The sequence below is a fragment of the Triplophysa rosa genome, linkage group LG10, assembly GCF_024868665.1.
Source record: "Triplophysa rosa linkage group LG10, Trosa_1v2, whole genome shotgun sequence".
NCBI classification, from domain to species: domain Eukaryota; kingdom Metazoa; phylum Chordata; class Actinopteri; order Cypriniformes; family Nemacheilidae; genus Triplophysa; species Triplophysa rosa.
In genome coordinates, this window is record NC_079899.1 from 25,724,541 (window position 1) to 25,741,517 (window position 16,977).

At 41.2% G+C, this 16,977-nt stretch overlaps 1 protein-coding gene across 1 annotated transcript in view; it reads left to right on the forward strand.

Annotated features, from left to right (window-relative positions):
• Positions 1 to 16,977, forward strand: part of LOC130560740 (ryanodine receptor 3) — a 90,753-nt gene that overhangs the window by 56,037 nt on the left and 17,739 nt on the right. The window contains exons 53-79 of the mRNA XM_057344743.1: positions 93 to 171; positions 270 to 359; positions 443 to 589; positions 704 to 784; positions 1,306 to 1,381; positions 1,465 to 1,585; positions 1,671 to 1,786; positions 1,870 to 1,937; positions 3,649 to 3,770; positions 3,938 to 3,987; positions 4,110 to 4,170; positions 5,524 to 5,762; positions 5,907 to 5,988; positions 7,080 to 7,210; positions 7,311 to 7,634; positions 7,716 to 7,956; positions 8,487 to 8,574; positions 8,942 to 9,034; positions 10,269 to 10,283; positions 11,579 to 11,749; positions 11,836 to 11,895; positions 11,976 to 12,110; positions 12,188 to 12,300; positions 13,808 to 13,904; positions 15,968 to 16,077; positions 16,184 to 16,235; positions 16,318 to 16,371. Coding sequence (XP_057200726.1) covers positions 93 to 171; positions 270 to 359; positions 443 to 589; positions 704 to 784; positions 1,306 to 1,381; positions 1,465 to 1,585; positions 1,671 to 1,786; positions 1,870 to 1,937; positions 3,649 to 3,770; positions 3,938 to 3,987; positions 4,110 to 4,170; positions 5,524 to 5,762; positions 5,907 to 5,988; positions 7,080 to 7,210; positions 7,311 to 7,634; positions 7,716 to 7,956; positions 8,487 to 8,574; positions 8,942 to 9,034; positions 10,269 to 10,283; positions 11,579 to 11,749; positions 11,836 to 11,895; positions 11,976 to 12,110; positions 12,188 to 12,300; positions 13,808 to 13,904; positions 15,968 to 16,077; positions 16,184 to 16,235; positions 16,318 to 16,371 — 3,016 coding nt within the window. The remainder of the gene's footprint in view (positions 1 to 92; positions 172 to 269; positions 360 to 442; positions 590 to 703; positions 785 to 1,305; positions 1,382 to 1,464; positions 1,586 to 1,670; positions 1,787 to 1,869; positions 1,938 to 3,648; positions 3,771 to 3,937; positions 3,988 to 4,109; positions 4,171 to 5,523; positions 5,763 to 5,906; positions 5,989 to 7,079; positions 7,211 to 7,310; positions 7,635 to 7,715; positions 7,957 to 8,486; positions 8,575 to 8,941; positions 9,035 to 10,268; positions 10,284 to 11,578; positions 11,750 to 11,835; positions 11,896 to 11,975; positions 12,111 to 12,187; positions 12,301 to 13,807; positions 13,905 to 15,967; positions 16,078 to 16,183; positions 16,236 to 16,317; positions 16,372 to 16,977) is intronic.

A 16,977-nucleotide genomic window follows, 5' to 3' on the forward strand; every position in this document is an offset into this window, starting at 1 on the left:
TTGTCTGCGTGTTGTGTGAGTGTTGTATGAGAGCTACACCAGGAGAACACAAGATGACAGTATTGTATTGTATTTCATGTTTGTTCTCACAGCGTTTGTCTGCCGGAGAAGCTGGAATACATCGCCAACAAATACACTGAACATTGTCATGAGAAATGGGCTGCAGAGAAGGTCTGAGATCCATCACATCTTCATTTCTGACAACTACTGTGGACAGTCATGGTTTACGGTCACTTCATGTGTTTTCTCTTGGTTTCTTCTGTGTGCAGGTCATGTTGGGCTGGAAATACGGAGAGAATGTAGATGAGAAATTCAAAACACACCCAATGATGAGGTCCTACAAAGCTCTCACAGAGAAGGTAGAAAAAGAGCCGTGTGTTTATCCTCATGACAACCACACATTATCTGCATTGTTTATTCACACCTCTGTTTCCACCGGCAGGAGAAAGAGACGTACCGCTGGAGCGTCAGTGAGTCACTGAAGAGCATGTTGGCAATGGGCTGGACTATAGACCGAACCAAAGAAGGAGAAATGACCTTTCAGCTGAGAGAGATTGAGAAGATGCGCAGGACGTCTCAGGTGTCTCAGGTACATTCACAATCAGTAAAGATCTGATATTATTAACTTCACATAGTTCATGTGGATCATCTTTATTTTGAAGTACGTGCTTGAATGTGATGGAAATAATTGAAATGTTTTCAGGGTAACGGCTACAGCCCGACACCGTTGGACATGAGCAACGTGCCTCTCTCACGAGAACTCCAGGTGAGACCCAGGTCTCAGGTGATTAAAAAGAAAAAAATCTATTTCATTCCCATTATCCTCATTGGCCTACACTGTAACAAAATTGTGTTGGGTTTACTTAAATATATCAATTTATATGTTAGGGTTGTTGATACAGGTTACTGGAATGTGAAATATATTGATACATGTAAAAATGTAAATATTTCTTTCACATTTATTTATTTATTTCCATATATTCAAATTCAATGTATAGGATTCATTTTATACAAAAAAAAAAACGAATACCCTTAAAAGTTAGTTCAAAGAAAGTTTCTTTCTGTTTGTTGTAAAATGTGCTAAAGAAATAAATTGGAATTGAATTAAGATCTGTCAACATCTGACACTACATGATAAGATAATACATAAACGACTTCATAAAGAATATAAACTGCTTTTATGTGCCTGTATTTCTTGACTTTTTATTGCATTTATATACGATATGTCAATAAAAGCAATGTCCTGTAGACCTGTAAATAAATCTGGTCAGAACTGTTGGTGATGTGTGTGTTGTGCGTCTTCAGTCGATGGTGGAAGTTCTGGCCGAAAACTATCACAACATCTGGGCCAAGAAGAAGAAGAGCGACCTAGGAGCCAAAGGTCAAGTTCACATATACAGAATGTTTCGTGTAACAGGTCAAAGGTCACGTGTTGACATGTTGTGTGGCGATCTGTGACTGCAGGTGGCACTCATCCTCTTCTCGTGCCGTACGACACGCTCACAGCTAAAGAGAAAGTCAAAGATCGTGAGAGAGCCCAGGATCTGTTCCGCTTCCTGCAGATTAACGGACATTCGGTCAGCAGGTGAGAACATGCGTGCGCGTTAACACACATGCTGTCAAACGAAGAGTGCGATGACGTGCGATTGTGACGTGTGTTGTCTTCTCAGGGGTTTGAAGGACATAGAACAGGACTCCTCCTCCATGGAGAAACGCTTTGCTTATAAATTTCTCAAGAAGTTGCTGAAGTATGTGGATTCTGCGCAGGAATTCATCGCTCATCTCGGTACACGAAACAGCTTTCTTGAATCAGATCTCCCTGCCTGACTGTGGCCTGTGAATTCATCGCAACTCTCGGTTTTGTTTCAGAGGTGATGGCCAGCAGTGGACAAAACAACAGATCTCCACATGAACAGGAGATCAAATTCTTTGCTAAGGTTTGAGGATTGTCTTTATATAGAGCCGTGGACAAAATGAAGAGACCAAATCGTCATTTAATCAGCGTTTTTAGATGTGTTGTGGCCATTCCAATTTCAACAAAATCAGACCTCAGGACCAGGGTTCGAATTGAGGGGGGCTGGGGTGGTCCCGGAACCCCCCAGCCTCCAGCTAAAACAAAACACTATTGTCCGTTATTTGTTCACATTTAAAAAGACGCAAATCGAAATGACATTTTTATCTGAAAAATACATGCAAGCTCAAGCATGCCACATGGTGTTCCATGAAGACACGTACAGAGACGTCGCACCCAGACACTGGCCACAAGCGGATCCTCTCATATTGAAAGCGTTTATCTTAAAACTCAAGATTTACTATAGTTTGGATATCAAGTCTTTCTTTAAGTGCCCTGTTATCTCACATTGTCAAAACGGATGCGACGCGAGCCACTAAAGGGACATAGCCTACAGGTGGTGTAAAAAATAGGAAAGGGAGCGAAAATATTTGACGTCTTTTGCCCTCCCCAAGAACATTGCGTTCATTTGCCAAACATTTGTTTCCCCAAGAATATTTTTCTTTCCCTCAGAAATCTTCCCAGAGATTATTTTGCGCTCCCTTCAAAAAACATGATCTCCGACTTTGACGAGAAGGCTTTCGCCCAAAGGACTGACTTTCGTTTTTCTTATTCTGCATTGGTTCACGTGGATTATTTTTATATACTTGATCTACATTATCAGGAGATGAATCACGTTTAAAACGCTCAAACGCTTCTGCATAAGTTGACCGCAGCACTGTACAGACAGCCACTATTGACTTTGACGCGTCCTTTTTTTATTATTATTAATATTCCAATAAAAAAAGGCCCAATTCACATTTCGCGTCTTTTTCCGAGTTTTTCTAGGCGCGTCGGCGCCGCATCGAGATGGAAATAGTTCAACTTTTAAGAGTGCCGCACGCGCACCGCGGGTCATGTGAAGAGAGAAAGAGGCGCGGCTCGCATTTTACATGCGGTTTTAGATGCGAAATGTGAATCGGGCCTAAGGGAACAGCACTGCCTTACAATAATACAAAGAACAAAAATCAAAGGACAAGAAAATCAATAATTATGTGGATCTCTCTCAACATTTTAAGGACATTTATTGGTGGAAATATGGTTAAATAACTGTGATCCAAACTATCATGTGATTGATGGCTGTACTGGTAGCTCCGTCAAATTTGTTTTAGAGCTGGTTAGGGGACCCGTAAGAGCTTTGACACAATTCAAACACTGCTCGGGAGTGACAGAAGTCATCCAACAGCAATGTAAAAGACTGACAGCATGACAAGACGCATGAAAACTGTGCGAAAGACTGGAACTTTTCCCAAATACATGTAGAAATATGACAGTTGTGTTGCTTAGAAGTGAATCTGAACTCGTTTTCCTTGCAGTATTTGAGGTCTGACAAAACACGGAGCATCTTTTCTGTTGTTTTCACCCGTTTCTCCTGTTTTCATTTTCTGCTTATATAGGCAAATAGAAAATTGAAATTTGGGAGAAATATTGTTAGTAGTTCACAGAATGGAACACAAATGATCATTTTATCTAAACACACACCTAGAAATAGTAAATTCAGAAGAACTGGAATCATTTTGAAATGCTCTCTTCATTTTTCTTCATAAAGAATAAACATGAAGAGTTTCATCTTGAACGTTGTGATGTGTTTTCCGCAGGTTCTCTTGCCTCTCATAGATCAGTACTTCAAGAATCACTCGCTCTACTTTCTGTCCTCGGCCACCAAGACACTGAGCAGCAGTGGATACGCCTCTAATAAAGAAAAAGAGATGGTGACCAGGTGAAACATCACATGACATTACTGTAGAAAATAAGATCCCTTTATTTACAGGTTCACCTAAAAGATTTCTGCTGGAGTTCACAAGTGTTTTTATATCGTTACCTGCTTCAGTTCTTCTTTCTCTCTTACACTGATTCTTGACTTCCGCCTGTGTGTCCGTCTGTCAGTCTCTTCTGTAAGCTGGCCGCTCTGGTTAGACACAGGATCTCTCTCTTTGGTAAGATGATGATTTTCTGTCTGTCTGTCTTCTTCTTCTTCTCTGGTGCTCGTGGCTCTGTGTGTTGATGGGATGTTGATGGAGTTCGTGTTTTCAGTCGCTTGTGTTCGTTGTGTTTGTAGGAAGTGACTCCACCACTATGGTCAGCTGTCTTCACATCCTCGCACACACATTAGACACCAGGTATGATCAATACACCGGAGGAAAATCTGATCGCTTTCATAGCTCCGGAGATTTGATGGAGCTCTCCCAGATAGCACACTCCACCTGGCTTACGTCTATTTGACATCTGCAAGACATAGTTTGCTCATCTGCAATACGTCTCAGAGACGTCTGTAATACGTCTGCTAAAGATCTGGAGATGCGGAAAACATCTGCTGTGTAAAACATCTGCTAAACATCTTAGAAAGAGCAGCTTTACATCGATTCTAAATCATAAACATCTTACAGACATCTTATATATGTCTATACGAGACGTATTGCAGATGAGCAAACTATGTATTGCAGTTGTCTTGCAGATGAAAATGCAAACGTAATAGACGTAAGCCAGATGGAGTGTGCCATCAGGGCTCAGTTGTGTTTCATTTAAAGTCCCAGTGAAATTAAAAATGACTTTCTTACTTAGTATTTTTGTCTTGTTTTCCAGTACGAATGTCTAAAAGATCTTGAATCAAGATGCACTTTCTTGATGAGCAAAATGACCTAAAAAAAGAAGTCTTGTTTTTAGACAAAATATATGAAATTTCAGTGAATATTTGCTTAAAACAAACAACAAAATCTGCCAATGGGGTAAGAAAAATAATCATGAATTAAGGTACTTTTTTTCTTAAATTCAAGAGTATTTTTCTTACCCCATCGTCAGTTTTTTTGGCTTGTTTTAAGCACAAATTCACTGAAATTCCATATATTTTGTCTACAAACAAGACCTATTTTCTTAAGTCATTTTGCTCATCAAGAAAATGCATATTGATTCAAGAATTTTTTGACATTTGTACTGGAAAACAAGACAAAAATACTAAAGAAGAAAGTCATTTTTTGCAGTGCAATGCCTATTTATTCATGAAATATTGCAGCGTTTATAGTAAATAGTTTATCAATGTGGGTCATTCTCTTTTTAAAACTCATGTACCCTCATAATCTTCAGTTAAAATCTGAAAAAGCACCTCCGTCCTGTAACGACTATCCATCTTAAATGACGTAAGTTAGACGGCTTGGGCGGAGCATCCGTTAACCCCTCTCCTTTAGCTGTCAGTCTGCTGCCAGTTCCATTTCAAAATGCAACGTCTGTTTTTATACATCCAATCAAATTGCAGAGAAAGACGAAAGCCACGCCCACTATTTTTCTCATTAGAAATTCCATTTCACTCGGAAATGTGTCAAAATACGGAAGTAAAAACGATCGCCACTTTCGGTTCACGGGGACTTTAAGTCTCAGATGTGTCTTCTTCAAACTACTTTGGTAGTAAAGGAATCAAACATGAGTGTAATTGTCAGAGGTGTTTGACGTCTTGTATCTTCCTCTGGTTGGTCTCACAGGACGGTGATGAAGTCGGGATCTGAACTGGTTAAAGCGGGTTTGAGGATGTTCTTTGAGAACGCAGCAGAAGATCTGGAGAAGACGTTGGAGAATCTGAAGTTGGGGAAGTTCACTCACTCTCGCAGTCAGATGAAGGGAGTTTCTCAGAACATCAACTACACCACCGTTGCTCTTCTGCCCATCCTCACGGCTCTGTTTGAACACATCACGGAACATCAGTTCGGCTCGGATCTGCTGCGTGAGTCTGACTTCAGTATTAACACGAGCAGAATTCATCATATCAAAATACAATTCTTAGGGTTTTATGCTCCAAACAAATTATGAGTGGTTGTTGTAGTGGATGGTTTGTGTTGAGTTTGTTCATCTGTTTGTGTTTTATCAGTGGATGATGTGCAGGTGTCGTGTTATAGAATTCTGTCCAGTTTATATTCACTGGGAACTGGAAAGAACATCTATGTGGAGCGGTGAGTGATGTACAGTAGAGATGAGCGTAAACACACGTGAGCTCATGACTGGTGAAGTGTACACTACACTGAACATGACGTGAACTTTTACAACATTACTTGTCTTCAGTAAAGTGTACTTGTGTGTGTGTGTGTGTGTGTGTGTGTGTGTGTGTGTGCGTGTTGTGTCTCTTCTCTTTGTGTGTGTGTGTGCATCTTTGTGTGTTCCTGTGTGCCTGTCCACTGTGTGTGTGTGTGCGTGCGTGTGCGTGTGTGTGTGTCTATGTGTGTTTGTCTTTGTCTGTATGTGTCTCTGTGTGTATGCATCTTTGTGTGTCCCTGTGTGTATGTCCACTGTGTGTGTGTTTCTCTTTGTATGTATCTGTGATCTTTGTTTGTGTGTGTGCATCTTTGTGTGTGCATCTTTGTATGTCTCTGTGCTTTTTGTTTGTGTGTGTGTGTGCATCTTTGTGTGTCCCTGTGTGCCTGTCCACTGTGTGTGTGTGTGTGTGCGCGTGTGTGTGCGCGTGTTGTTGTGTGTTTGCGTGTGTGTGTGTGTGTGTGTGTTTCTCTCTTTGTGTATGTGTGTGTGTGTGTTTCTCTCTTTGTGTATGTGTCTCTGTGTTTGTGTTTGTGTGTGTGTGTGTTTCTCTCTTTGTGTATGTGTCTCTGTGTTTGTGTGCGTGTGTGTTTCTCTCTTTGTGTATGTGTCTCTGTGTTTTTTTCTCTGTGTGTGTGTCTCCCTGTGTCTCTGTGTTTGTGTGTGTGTGTGTTTCTCTCTTTGTGTATGTGTCTCTGTGTTTGTGTTTGTGTGTGTGTGTGTGTTTCTCTCTTTGTGTGTGTCTGTGTGTGTTTTTCTCTGGGTGTGTGTCTCCCTGTGTCTCTGTGTTTGTGTGTGTGTGTGTTTCTCTCTTTGTGTATGTGTCTCTGTGTTTGTGTTTGTGTGTGTGTGTGTGTTTCTCTCTTTGTGTATGTGTCTGTGTGTCTCCCTGTGTCTCTGTGTGTGTGTGTTTCTCTGTGTGTCCCTGCGTGTGTTTGTCTGTCAATTTCAGATGCGGATGTCAATTTTCTCTCTTTGGTTGTGTGTGTGTTTGAATGTGTGCGTGCTGCAGGCAGTTGCCGGCGTTGGGCGAGTGTTTGGCGACTCTCGCGGGTGTGATTCCCGTGGCGTTCTTAGAGCCTCCGCTGAACAAACACAACATCTACTCCGTGTTTAACACGAAGACGTCTCGTGAGCGTGCAGGTGAGCCACACGCACTTCAGTGACATCACGTGGGCACGACACCACTCCTTCATCAGAGTAAAATCATCACGACGAGCGTCGTCTTGTGTCTGGTGTTCAGTCGCAGGAATGCCGGAGTGTGTGGAGGACATGTGTCCTGAGCTCCCTCGTCTGGACGGTCTGATGAAGGACATTAATGACATGTCTGAGTCCGGCGCTCGATACGCAGAGATGCCTCACGTCATTGAGGTGGTTCTGCCCATGCTCTGTAACTATCTGTCATACTGGTGGGAGAAAGGACCAGAGAACTGTCCTGAGAGCAGAGCGTCCGTCTGCAGCACCACTGTCACATCGGAACATCTCAGCATCATCCTGGGCAACATCCTCAAGATCCTCAACAGTAACCTGGGCATTGACGAAGCCTCCTGGATGAAACGCATCGCAGGTCAGAAGATTGTGCGAGACATCCTGTAATTGTGAAGTCGTTGTCATGCAGCGCTCAGATGGATTTGTGTGTTTGGTGTAGTTTACGCTCAGCCCATCATCAGCAAAGCCCGCGCCAACCTGCTGAAAGCTCACTTTCTGCCCACGCTGGAGAAGCTGAAGAAGAAAACGGTGAAGGTGGTGGCGGAGGAGGAGCTTCTGAAGGCTGACGGCAAGGGCGACACCCAGGAGGCGGAGCTTCTGATTCTGGATGAGTTTGCGGTGCTCTGCAGAGATCTGTACGCTTTCTACCCGATGCTCATCCGCTACGTGGACAACAACAGGTAACACACACACACACAGACAGACAAACACACACACACGGACACACGCACGCACACACACACAGGCTTTGGTTGACTATCTCCGTGGGGACAGTCCATAGGCGTAATGTTTTTATACTGTACAAACTGTATATTCTATCCCCTATCCCTAACCCTATCCCTAAACCTAAAGATCATAGAACACTTTTTGCATTTTTAGATTTGTAAAAAATATTGTTCTGTACAATTTATTAGCTGTTGTGCCCATGAGGACCTCAATTTTGGTCCCCACGGTGACACGAGTCCCCATGTGTTGGTGTGTATTCAGGTTTAGGTCCCCACCGGGATATACAAACATGAACACAGACACACACACACACACAACACACACACACACACACACACACACACACACACGGTCTTATTGCTCTTCAAAAAGAAATGTCATGAGACACGGCACTTATTTGAACTGAAATAAATGTATTATGTATTTATTTATTAGGATGAACCCCTCGGGATGTAGCATCTTATTGTCATTTATTTTGTTTTAGGTCTCGTTGGCTGAAGGAACCCGACGCCGATTCACACGAACTCTTCAAGATGGTGGCAGAAATTTTCATCCTTTGGTGTAAATCACACGTAAGGTTTAATGTTTTACACTTAACACCTTAATGAGCTAAATGACCGATGGAATGTCTTCTTATAGTCTGCAGAAAATAAGTGCACTATCTAGTGCTCACAACATTTTAATGACACGGGGTTTCATGAGAAGTCAGTGTCAGGAGAGATTCTGCATTAATGCACTTCTGTTGGCTCTCTGAAGTTCTTCAGCCCAAGGAAATGACATTTTGGCCAAAAAAGCTTTTTTGTCCTGTTGACGATTTGAAATGAATAATCATTCTTGTTTTGACAGACGGACTTTTTTAGATTGCATTTTCCATTTTTTTGTTATTTCTTTTCTATGTCTGTTTCTCTCTCTCACTTTCTGTGTTTTGTTTTCATACAGAATTTCAAGAGAGAAGAGCAGAACTTTGTGGTTCAGAATGAGATTAACAACCTCTCGTTTCTCACTGGCGACAGTAAAACCAAGATGTCGAAGGTAAGACTGTGAGGGTTGATGTTTATTCAGATGGACTTCAGATAAACAACCAGAAATAAACTGCTGTGATGTCACAGGCTCTTAAACAAACCACTCTCTCTCGCGCGCTGGCTCGCTCTCTTATTATTATTATTATTAATAATAATAATGTTTCAGTTCAATCTAACCTTCACGTTTTCCTCTCTCAAACACACATACTAAACCATGAATAATATCATAAATACAGTCACACATACACCAAACTCATATTAACGCGATACTTCACCCAAAAATGAAAATTCTGTCCTCATTTCCTCACCTTCGAGTTGGTCCAAATGTGTATAAATGTCTTTGTTCTGATGAACACAGAGAAAGATATTTGGAAGAATGTGCATAACCAGACAGATTTTGTAGTAGGAAAAAATACAATCTTAGTCAAAAGTGCCCCAGAACTGTTTGCTGTCCTACATTCTTCAAAATGTCTTCTTTTGTGTTCAACAGAACAAATGAAATGATAAAATGTTTTTCCTACTATGGGAGTCAATGGGTGTTGAGATCTGTCTGGTTACAAGCATTCTTCCAAATATCTTTCTACGTGTTCATCAGAACAAAGACATTTATACACATTTGTAACAACTCGAAGGCGAGGAAATGATGACAGAATTTTAATTTTGAGTGACGTATCCCTTTAAAGGTGAATTTATCCTTTCTGTCTCCTGAAAAGTTTAAAAATGAATAATTTCCATCTGCTATTGGTTGACTGCAAGTATGCCCCGCCCCCAAGCTGGTACCATCCAATGAACCAGTGAGTGTTATGATCAAACAAACTCTGTTTGGTTCTGTTGAATGGAGCAGAAATGATGAACTTTAGCTTGAAATGATCTCAGATCAGCTATTCCATCACTGTCAGACTGTTTGTTTTCATAGTAAAACAAATGTTTTATAAAAACAAACATTGTGATGCAACTGAACATTATTTACTAAATGCATGGTTTTTATTTCAATTAGAAGCTATATTAACAGAGCTTCCTCACACTAAAATAAATGACATGAAACATTTAAGGACTCTTACAGGAAATGTGATGTTCGAGATCATTTTAGTTCTGATGAAGTGGAACTTAACAGAATTATTGTCTCTAAATCTGTATTTTCATATGAATTCTCTGGATACAGACACACGTTTCTATGTCTGTTTCCTGTGTGACGATGTTTTTCTAACTCTGCTGTTTGTGTTTGTTGATTTTCTTCATCACAGTCGTATCTGCAGAAGGTAAAGCATGAACACTACATCCGCCGTTAGGATGTCTGCCATCATCGGCCCCGTCTGTCCTTCTGTTCGTCTGTCTGTCAAACTGTAGGAACAGGAGAGAGAGACATCAGTTTTATCAGACTGTGTTCAGAAAGCGTCAGACAGATGCTGGTTTTCTGTGTGATGCTGTACAACAGATTGTTTTTAGCGTACAGTGTGTTACTTTGGTAGAGTTACACGTGTGTGAGTTTGTTGGTTTTTATTAGCTTGTGTGCAGAATTAAAAATCAGATGGCTGAGCGTCACATCACAGATCAACGTGTCAAATATTATTAACCTTCAGAAAAACAGAAGAAGCGAAACAATTAAATAGAGACGTTTGCAGAAGGCTGTGTAGTGTTGCGTAACGTTGTGTAACATTGTGTGTGTATCGACATCACTCTCTGTCAGTCTTGGGGACATAACATGTGTGTTGTGTGATGCTGTTTGTATCTCTCTGTGTGTCACGCTGAAGGTCAGAATGTGTGGTTGTTTAGTGGTGTGTGTTGTATATTGTGTAATGCTGTATGTGTGTATTGACAGCTCCTTCTCTGTCAGTCTGAAGGCCAGGACGTGTGTGTGTGTGTGTGTGTGTGTGTGTGCGCGCGCGTGGGCGGGCGTCTGGAGGTCTAGGTGTGTGTGTTGTGTATTGGTGTTTGTGTGTGTGTCAGTCTGGAGGTCGGGGTGTGTGTTGTGTATTGGTGTTTGTGTGTGTGTGTATCAGTCTGGAGTTCGGGGTGTGTGTTGTGTAGTGTGTTGTTGTGTAATGTTTTGTGTATCAGTCTGGAGGTCAGGATGTGTGTTGTGTATTGGTGTGTTGTGTAATGTGTTGTGTGTGTGTGTGTGTGTGCATCAGTCTGGAGGTCAGGATGTGTGTTGTGTAATGTTGTGTGTATCAGTCTGGAGGTCAGGATGTGTGTGTGTGTGTGTGTGTGTGTGTGTGTGTGTGTGTGTGTGTGCATCAGTCTGGAGGTCAGGATGTGTGTTGTGTATTAGTGTGTGTTGTGTAATGTGTTGTGTGTATCTGTGTGTGTATGTGTGCGCGTGTGTGTGTGTGTGTGCGTGTGTGTGTGTGTGTGTGTGTGTGTGTCAGTCTGGAGGTCAGGATATGTGTTGTGTATTAGTGTGTGTGTCTCTCTGTTAGTCTGGAGGTCAGGATGTGTGCTTTGTGTAGTGGTGTGTTTTGTAACGTGTTGTGTGTATCTGTGTGTGTAAGGCTGTGTGTTGTATGGTAGTGTGTGTTGCGTAACGTGTTGTGTGTATCTGTGTGTGTGTCAGTCAGGAGGTCAGGACCAGGAGCGGAAGCACAAGAAGCGTCGTGGTGATTTTTACTCCATCCAAACCTCTCTGATCGTGGCGGCGCTGAAGAAGATGCTGCCCATCGGTCTGAACATGTGCACGCCGGGCGATCAGGAGCTCATCATGCTGGCCAAGACTCGACACGGCCTGGTACTGGGCTTCATAGGGTCAGAGGTCATTGGATGGGAAGTTTGTGTTTGTGTGTGATCTGATGTTTGTGATGTTTCTTTGTGTAGAAGGACACAGATGAGGAGGTGAAGGAACACATCAGGCAGAATCTGCATCTCCAGGAGAAGGTCCGACAGCAAACACACAACTCTACACTTTACAGACGTGTGATGTGATTGGTCGGTAATAACAGACGTGTTTGTTGCAGTCAGATGATCCTGCTGTACGCTGGCAGCTCAATCTTTATAAAGACGTGATTGTGAAGAGCGAGGGACCTCCAGACCCGGAGACAACGGTCCAGCGGATCCACAGGATCTCAGCGGCTGTGTTTCACCTCGAGCAGGTCACACACTCACTACTGCTACACACTGTGTGTTGGCCTCACACATACACATTAACACACACACACACTCTCTCCAGGTTGAACAGCCGTTAAGATCTAAGAAGTGTGTTTGGCAGAAGCTGTTGTCTAAACAGAGGAAGCGAGCTGTGGTTGCGTGTTTCAGGATGGCACCGCTGTACAACCTGCCCCGGTAACACATCCACACACCTGTCTGACTCTGTCTGTCTGTCTGACTCTGTCTGTCTGTCTGACTCTGTCTGTCTGTCTGTCTGTCTGACTCTTTCTGTCTGTCTGACTCTGTCTATCTGTCTGACTCTTCCTGTCTGTCTGACTCTGTCTGTCTTATTCTGTATCTCTGACTCTGTCTTTCTGTCTGACACTTTCTGTCTTTGTCAGACTTCGTCTGTCTGACTGCCTGACTCTATATGCCTGCCTATTCCTTGCTGTCTTTCTGACCCTGTCTATCTGACTCTGTTTCACTCTTGTCTGTCTGTCTTTTATCACGTTGAGACTAGGGTTGGGAATCGAAATTATCAATTCCACTTTGGAATCGGAATCGAAAGGAATAGGAATCGGATACTTGAGATTAAAATTTGAATTCCTCTGATCAATTCCTGTTTGCATATTTTCAGAAAAGTACATGCGTTGCATGATCTGCTGATATCTCAATAAAAGCCCTTATGAAAATATCAATATTTTTTACTATAGTGAGCATAGTTTAGCTATAGAATTTGCATTAAAGCACAGGAATCACAAATTAACCATAGTTGCATTATAGTAACTGCAGTTTAACCGTGATGTAGTTCAACTATGATAATACAAATTGTAATAAATCAGAATCAGTGTGTTTCTATGTGTAAATATACACAAAACGGTGCTCATAAATATATATATATATATATATATTTGCAAACAAGTCAATAAGCAGGCTAAATGACCACACAGGTTGATATCTAAATGTTTTACTTCAACTGTGGAATCGATAAGAATCGAAATCGATAAGCAGAATCGGAATTGGAATCGATAAAATTGAAACGATTCCCAACCCTAGTTGAGACCCAAACCATGGACAGGGGGTTGAGATTTAATTTTACTTCTTTATTTTAGGACACAAACAACATGAGCAGTCATTTTAAATTAACAAACGATGAACAAATAATAAACGTGGTATCAGATAGTATCTGTCAGTATCACATCAGTCAGTATTCAATATGACCAACATCTAAACCAACGTAGATTCTGAAACATTCTTCATCTTCAGAGCTTCATTCACTGTTTGTGCTGCTGTTGACTGACTGATGAAAACTGTTCTTCATGTTTTTTTCTGTTTTTGTTTTGTTTGGCCTTTTCTTGTCTTCACATCAACACTGTATGTAGGCACAAAATTAACAATTACTTCCTGAAATCATACCAGTGCTTTTGGCTGGACAGAATTCTAGAGAGTTCTGACTGTGACAGTCTGCTCGCCATCATCACGGTAATAAACGCTCACCGAACGCATGGATTCCTGAAACTCCCCCGTAACTGAGCCATGGTTTGAAACTAACTCTCACAAACAATCTGACAGGTCATCTCACCCGTCAGATTCACCCAAACTAACAAACCATCATCCCTCGCGCACTTTCCAAAGCTTTCTTCTCAGCATCCTCCCTGGTTGCTATGGTAACCCTGCCTAATCTCTCCCGCCTCCCTCTCAGGCACCGCTCCATTAATCTGTTCCTCACGGGCTATCTGCGCCTCTGGATAGAGGCCGAGACTTACGCGTTTGAGGAGAAACTAGTGCAGGATCTGTCTGTAAGTAACGTGTGGCTCGCTCTGGGTGTCGTGGGATGTTTGTCATAGTTCCTCCTCATTACATCACTGTCAGGGGGCGGGCCATTTTTCTTAACAGCCAGTAGTCATTAGCGACGTGTAAATGTGTCGATTTTGTTCCTCTGTTTGATGTGTGTCAAGCGTCTGTATCTTTAAATGAACCTTGACACCGGAGGTTTTGGGTAGCTTTTTGTTTTTTATCGCTTAAAGGGAGAGTTCATCCAAATCTGTTGTCATGTTTAACCTGTATGAGTTTCTTTTTATTCAGAACACAAAATTAGATATATTTTGAAGAATGTTGAACCCCATTGACTTCCATTGTATGGACACAAAACCACAGAGACATTTCTCAAAATATCTTCTTTTGTGTTCCTCTGTAGAAAGAGTCACATACAGATTTTGAACAACATGAGGATGAATAAATGATGACAGTTTTATTTTTGCTGAACTGTCTCTTTAAATTGTGATCGTGTATGTCAGTGCAACGTCTGTGAGGAAAACCTTCCTGCATGATAATAAACTCTTGCATGTTTACTCCAAATGCCTTTATCTGATATTAAAGATCACTAACTCTCAGCATTTGTTGTTTTTCATTATGGTACATTGTACAAGTACCATGTACATCTGGTATCACCACAATACTTCTGTGCACTACTGGTCAAAAGTTTAGTGTCATTCCATTATTTTGATGTGCATTTTGTAATAATAGCAAACTCAAAATAGTAAACTTTTCAGTAACACTTTCCTTTAAGCATATATGTATAATGCATTGTTATGCCTTGTAATACACCTTATAAAACGGTCAGTTCTGGTCCTTGATTCTGATTGGCTGAGCGGAGTTCTAAGCCGTTATAAAATACCTCAATATATAACGGCTGACCACACCACATAGCCTAAATATCATTTTATTTACTTTATTTTATGAAACCTTGCTAAGCATATGGAATAACTGTTTTATAAAAGCAATAAGCCCCGCGAAGCAGTGGGTTACAGTGCATTTTATAACAGCTGAGGGGATTAATGACTCCGCTTCTCGTCGTGCCACAACGCCCTTAGCTGTTATAAAATGCACTGTAACCCACTGCTTCGCGGGGCTTATTGCTTTATTCTAATGCCTCATGAGTAATTGTGACTACAGTTAATACATTATAACACTTATCAATTCATTGTTACACTTCGCATTTTTATTTTGCTCATAATTCTTTACAACAACATTTAATGTTTTACAACACACATTGTGAACAATTATAATGCATCATACCCAATAATAACCCTTAATAATGCATTATACATAAAGGCTTTAAGGTCCCAGTGAAATTAAAAATGACAATGCCTATTTTTTCATGAAATATTGCAGCGTTTGTTATAAATAGTTTATCAATGTGGGTCATTCTCTTTTTAAAATTCGCGTGCCCTCATAATCTTCAGTTAAAATCTGAAAACGCACTTCCACCAGTGGGTTTTCCCAGATATACATTTGGAAATTGTTGTGACTAAACAAATGTTAAAATAAATCAAAGCTGTGTTATATTTGGTCATCTTAAGTGAATTTACAACTTCATAAGATCTCACCCTGAAATGCTTTTTAAACTGGACTATTCTGAACTCTAATGGACAGATTTTTCTTCATTGTTCAGTTCAAGTCTTATATTTCACTTTTTTTATCAAAACAATCTGAAATTTTCAACGTTTTTGCAAAATCATATTTCTTCTACAAAACTATATTCAGACAATTAAACGAACTATTTCGCTTAAGCGAACCTAAACGCTTTGGCTGGTTGTGTATGTGAGCATGTTGTGCAGCGTCTTCTTTCAGTAAGCAAAAGTATGATTCAAAGGAGAATTTCAACTGTTTTTGTAGTATGACTGTAGTTTATTTTCAGGAAAGAAAACAATGAGAAGTCAAAACAAACTATCCGCAGAAGCTCGTACTCCTACTGTACACTGCTGACGTGATGTGTGTGTGTGTGTGTGTGTGTGTGTGTGTGTGTGTGTGTGTGTGTGTGTGTGTGTGTGTGTGCGTGTGTGTGTGTGTGTGTGTGTAGAAGACACAACCGAAGACAGATGAGGAGGAAGATGAGATCAGAGAGACACAACCAGATCCTCTTCATCAACTCATACTGCACTTCAGTCATAATGCACTGACAGAACGCAGGTGAACACACACACACACACACACACGCACACACGCCTGTTAAACTGAACGCCATAATGATTGATGATGATCTTCATTATGAGGGTGATGTTCTCTGTCATTTCAGTTCTGTGGAGGATGATCAGCTGTACGTGGCTTACGCAGACATGATGGCGAAGGTGAACAATTCGCACACGTGTGTGTTTTATGTTATTACGTGTTTTTGTTGTGTGACGTCAGTGCTCTCATCTTCATCTGCAGAGCTGTGCTGAGAATGAGGAAGATGATGATGAAGAGAAAGAGAAAACATTTGAGGTGAGCAGAGAGTAATTCACAGTTTTTACTTGGTGAACGTACAGACGTTTCTGACCTGTGTGTGTGTGTGTGTGTATGCGTGTGTGTGTGTAGGGGCCCAAAGGGGGCGGAGCTTTCTCATACGTAGCACCTAAACTCTGGAATAGCCTCCCCGATACTCTTCGAGGGTCAGACACACTCTCCCAATTTAAATCTAGATTAAAGACACATCTCTTCAGCAAAGCATTCACTTAATACAAAATATGCTAAATAAACCACCGGGAGACTGCATTTACTAGATATTATTTACTAGAATAATCTTGATTGTTCTATACACCATGAGCTGTGCTGTGTTTGACCTTTTTTGTGTTTTTGAGTTTTTCTTATTTTCTCCTGTAAAGCTGCTTTGGAACAATGCACATTGTGAAAAGCGCTATATAAATAAATTTGATTTGAATTGAATTGTGTGTATGCGTGTGTGTGTTTATGTGTGTGTGTGCGTGCGTGTGTATGTATGTGTGTGTGTGTGTGTGCGTGTGTTTGTGCGTGTGTGTATGTATGTGTGTGTGTGTTTATGCGTGTGTGTGTGTTTATGCGTGTGTGTGTTTATGCGTGTGTGTGCGTGCG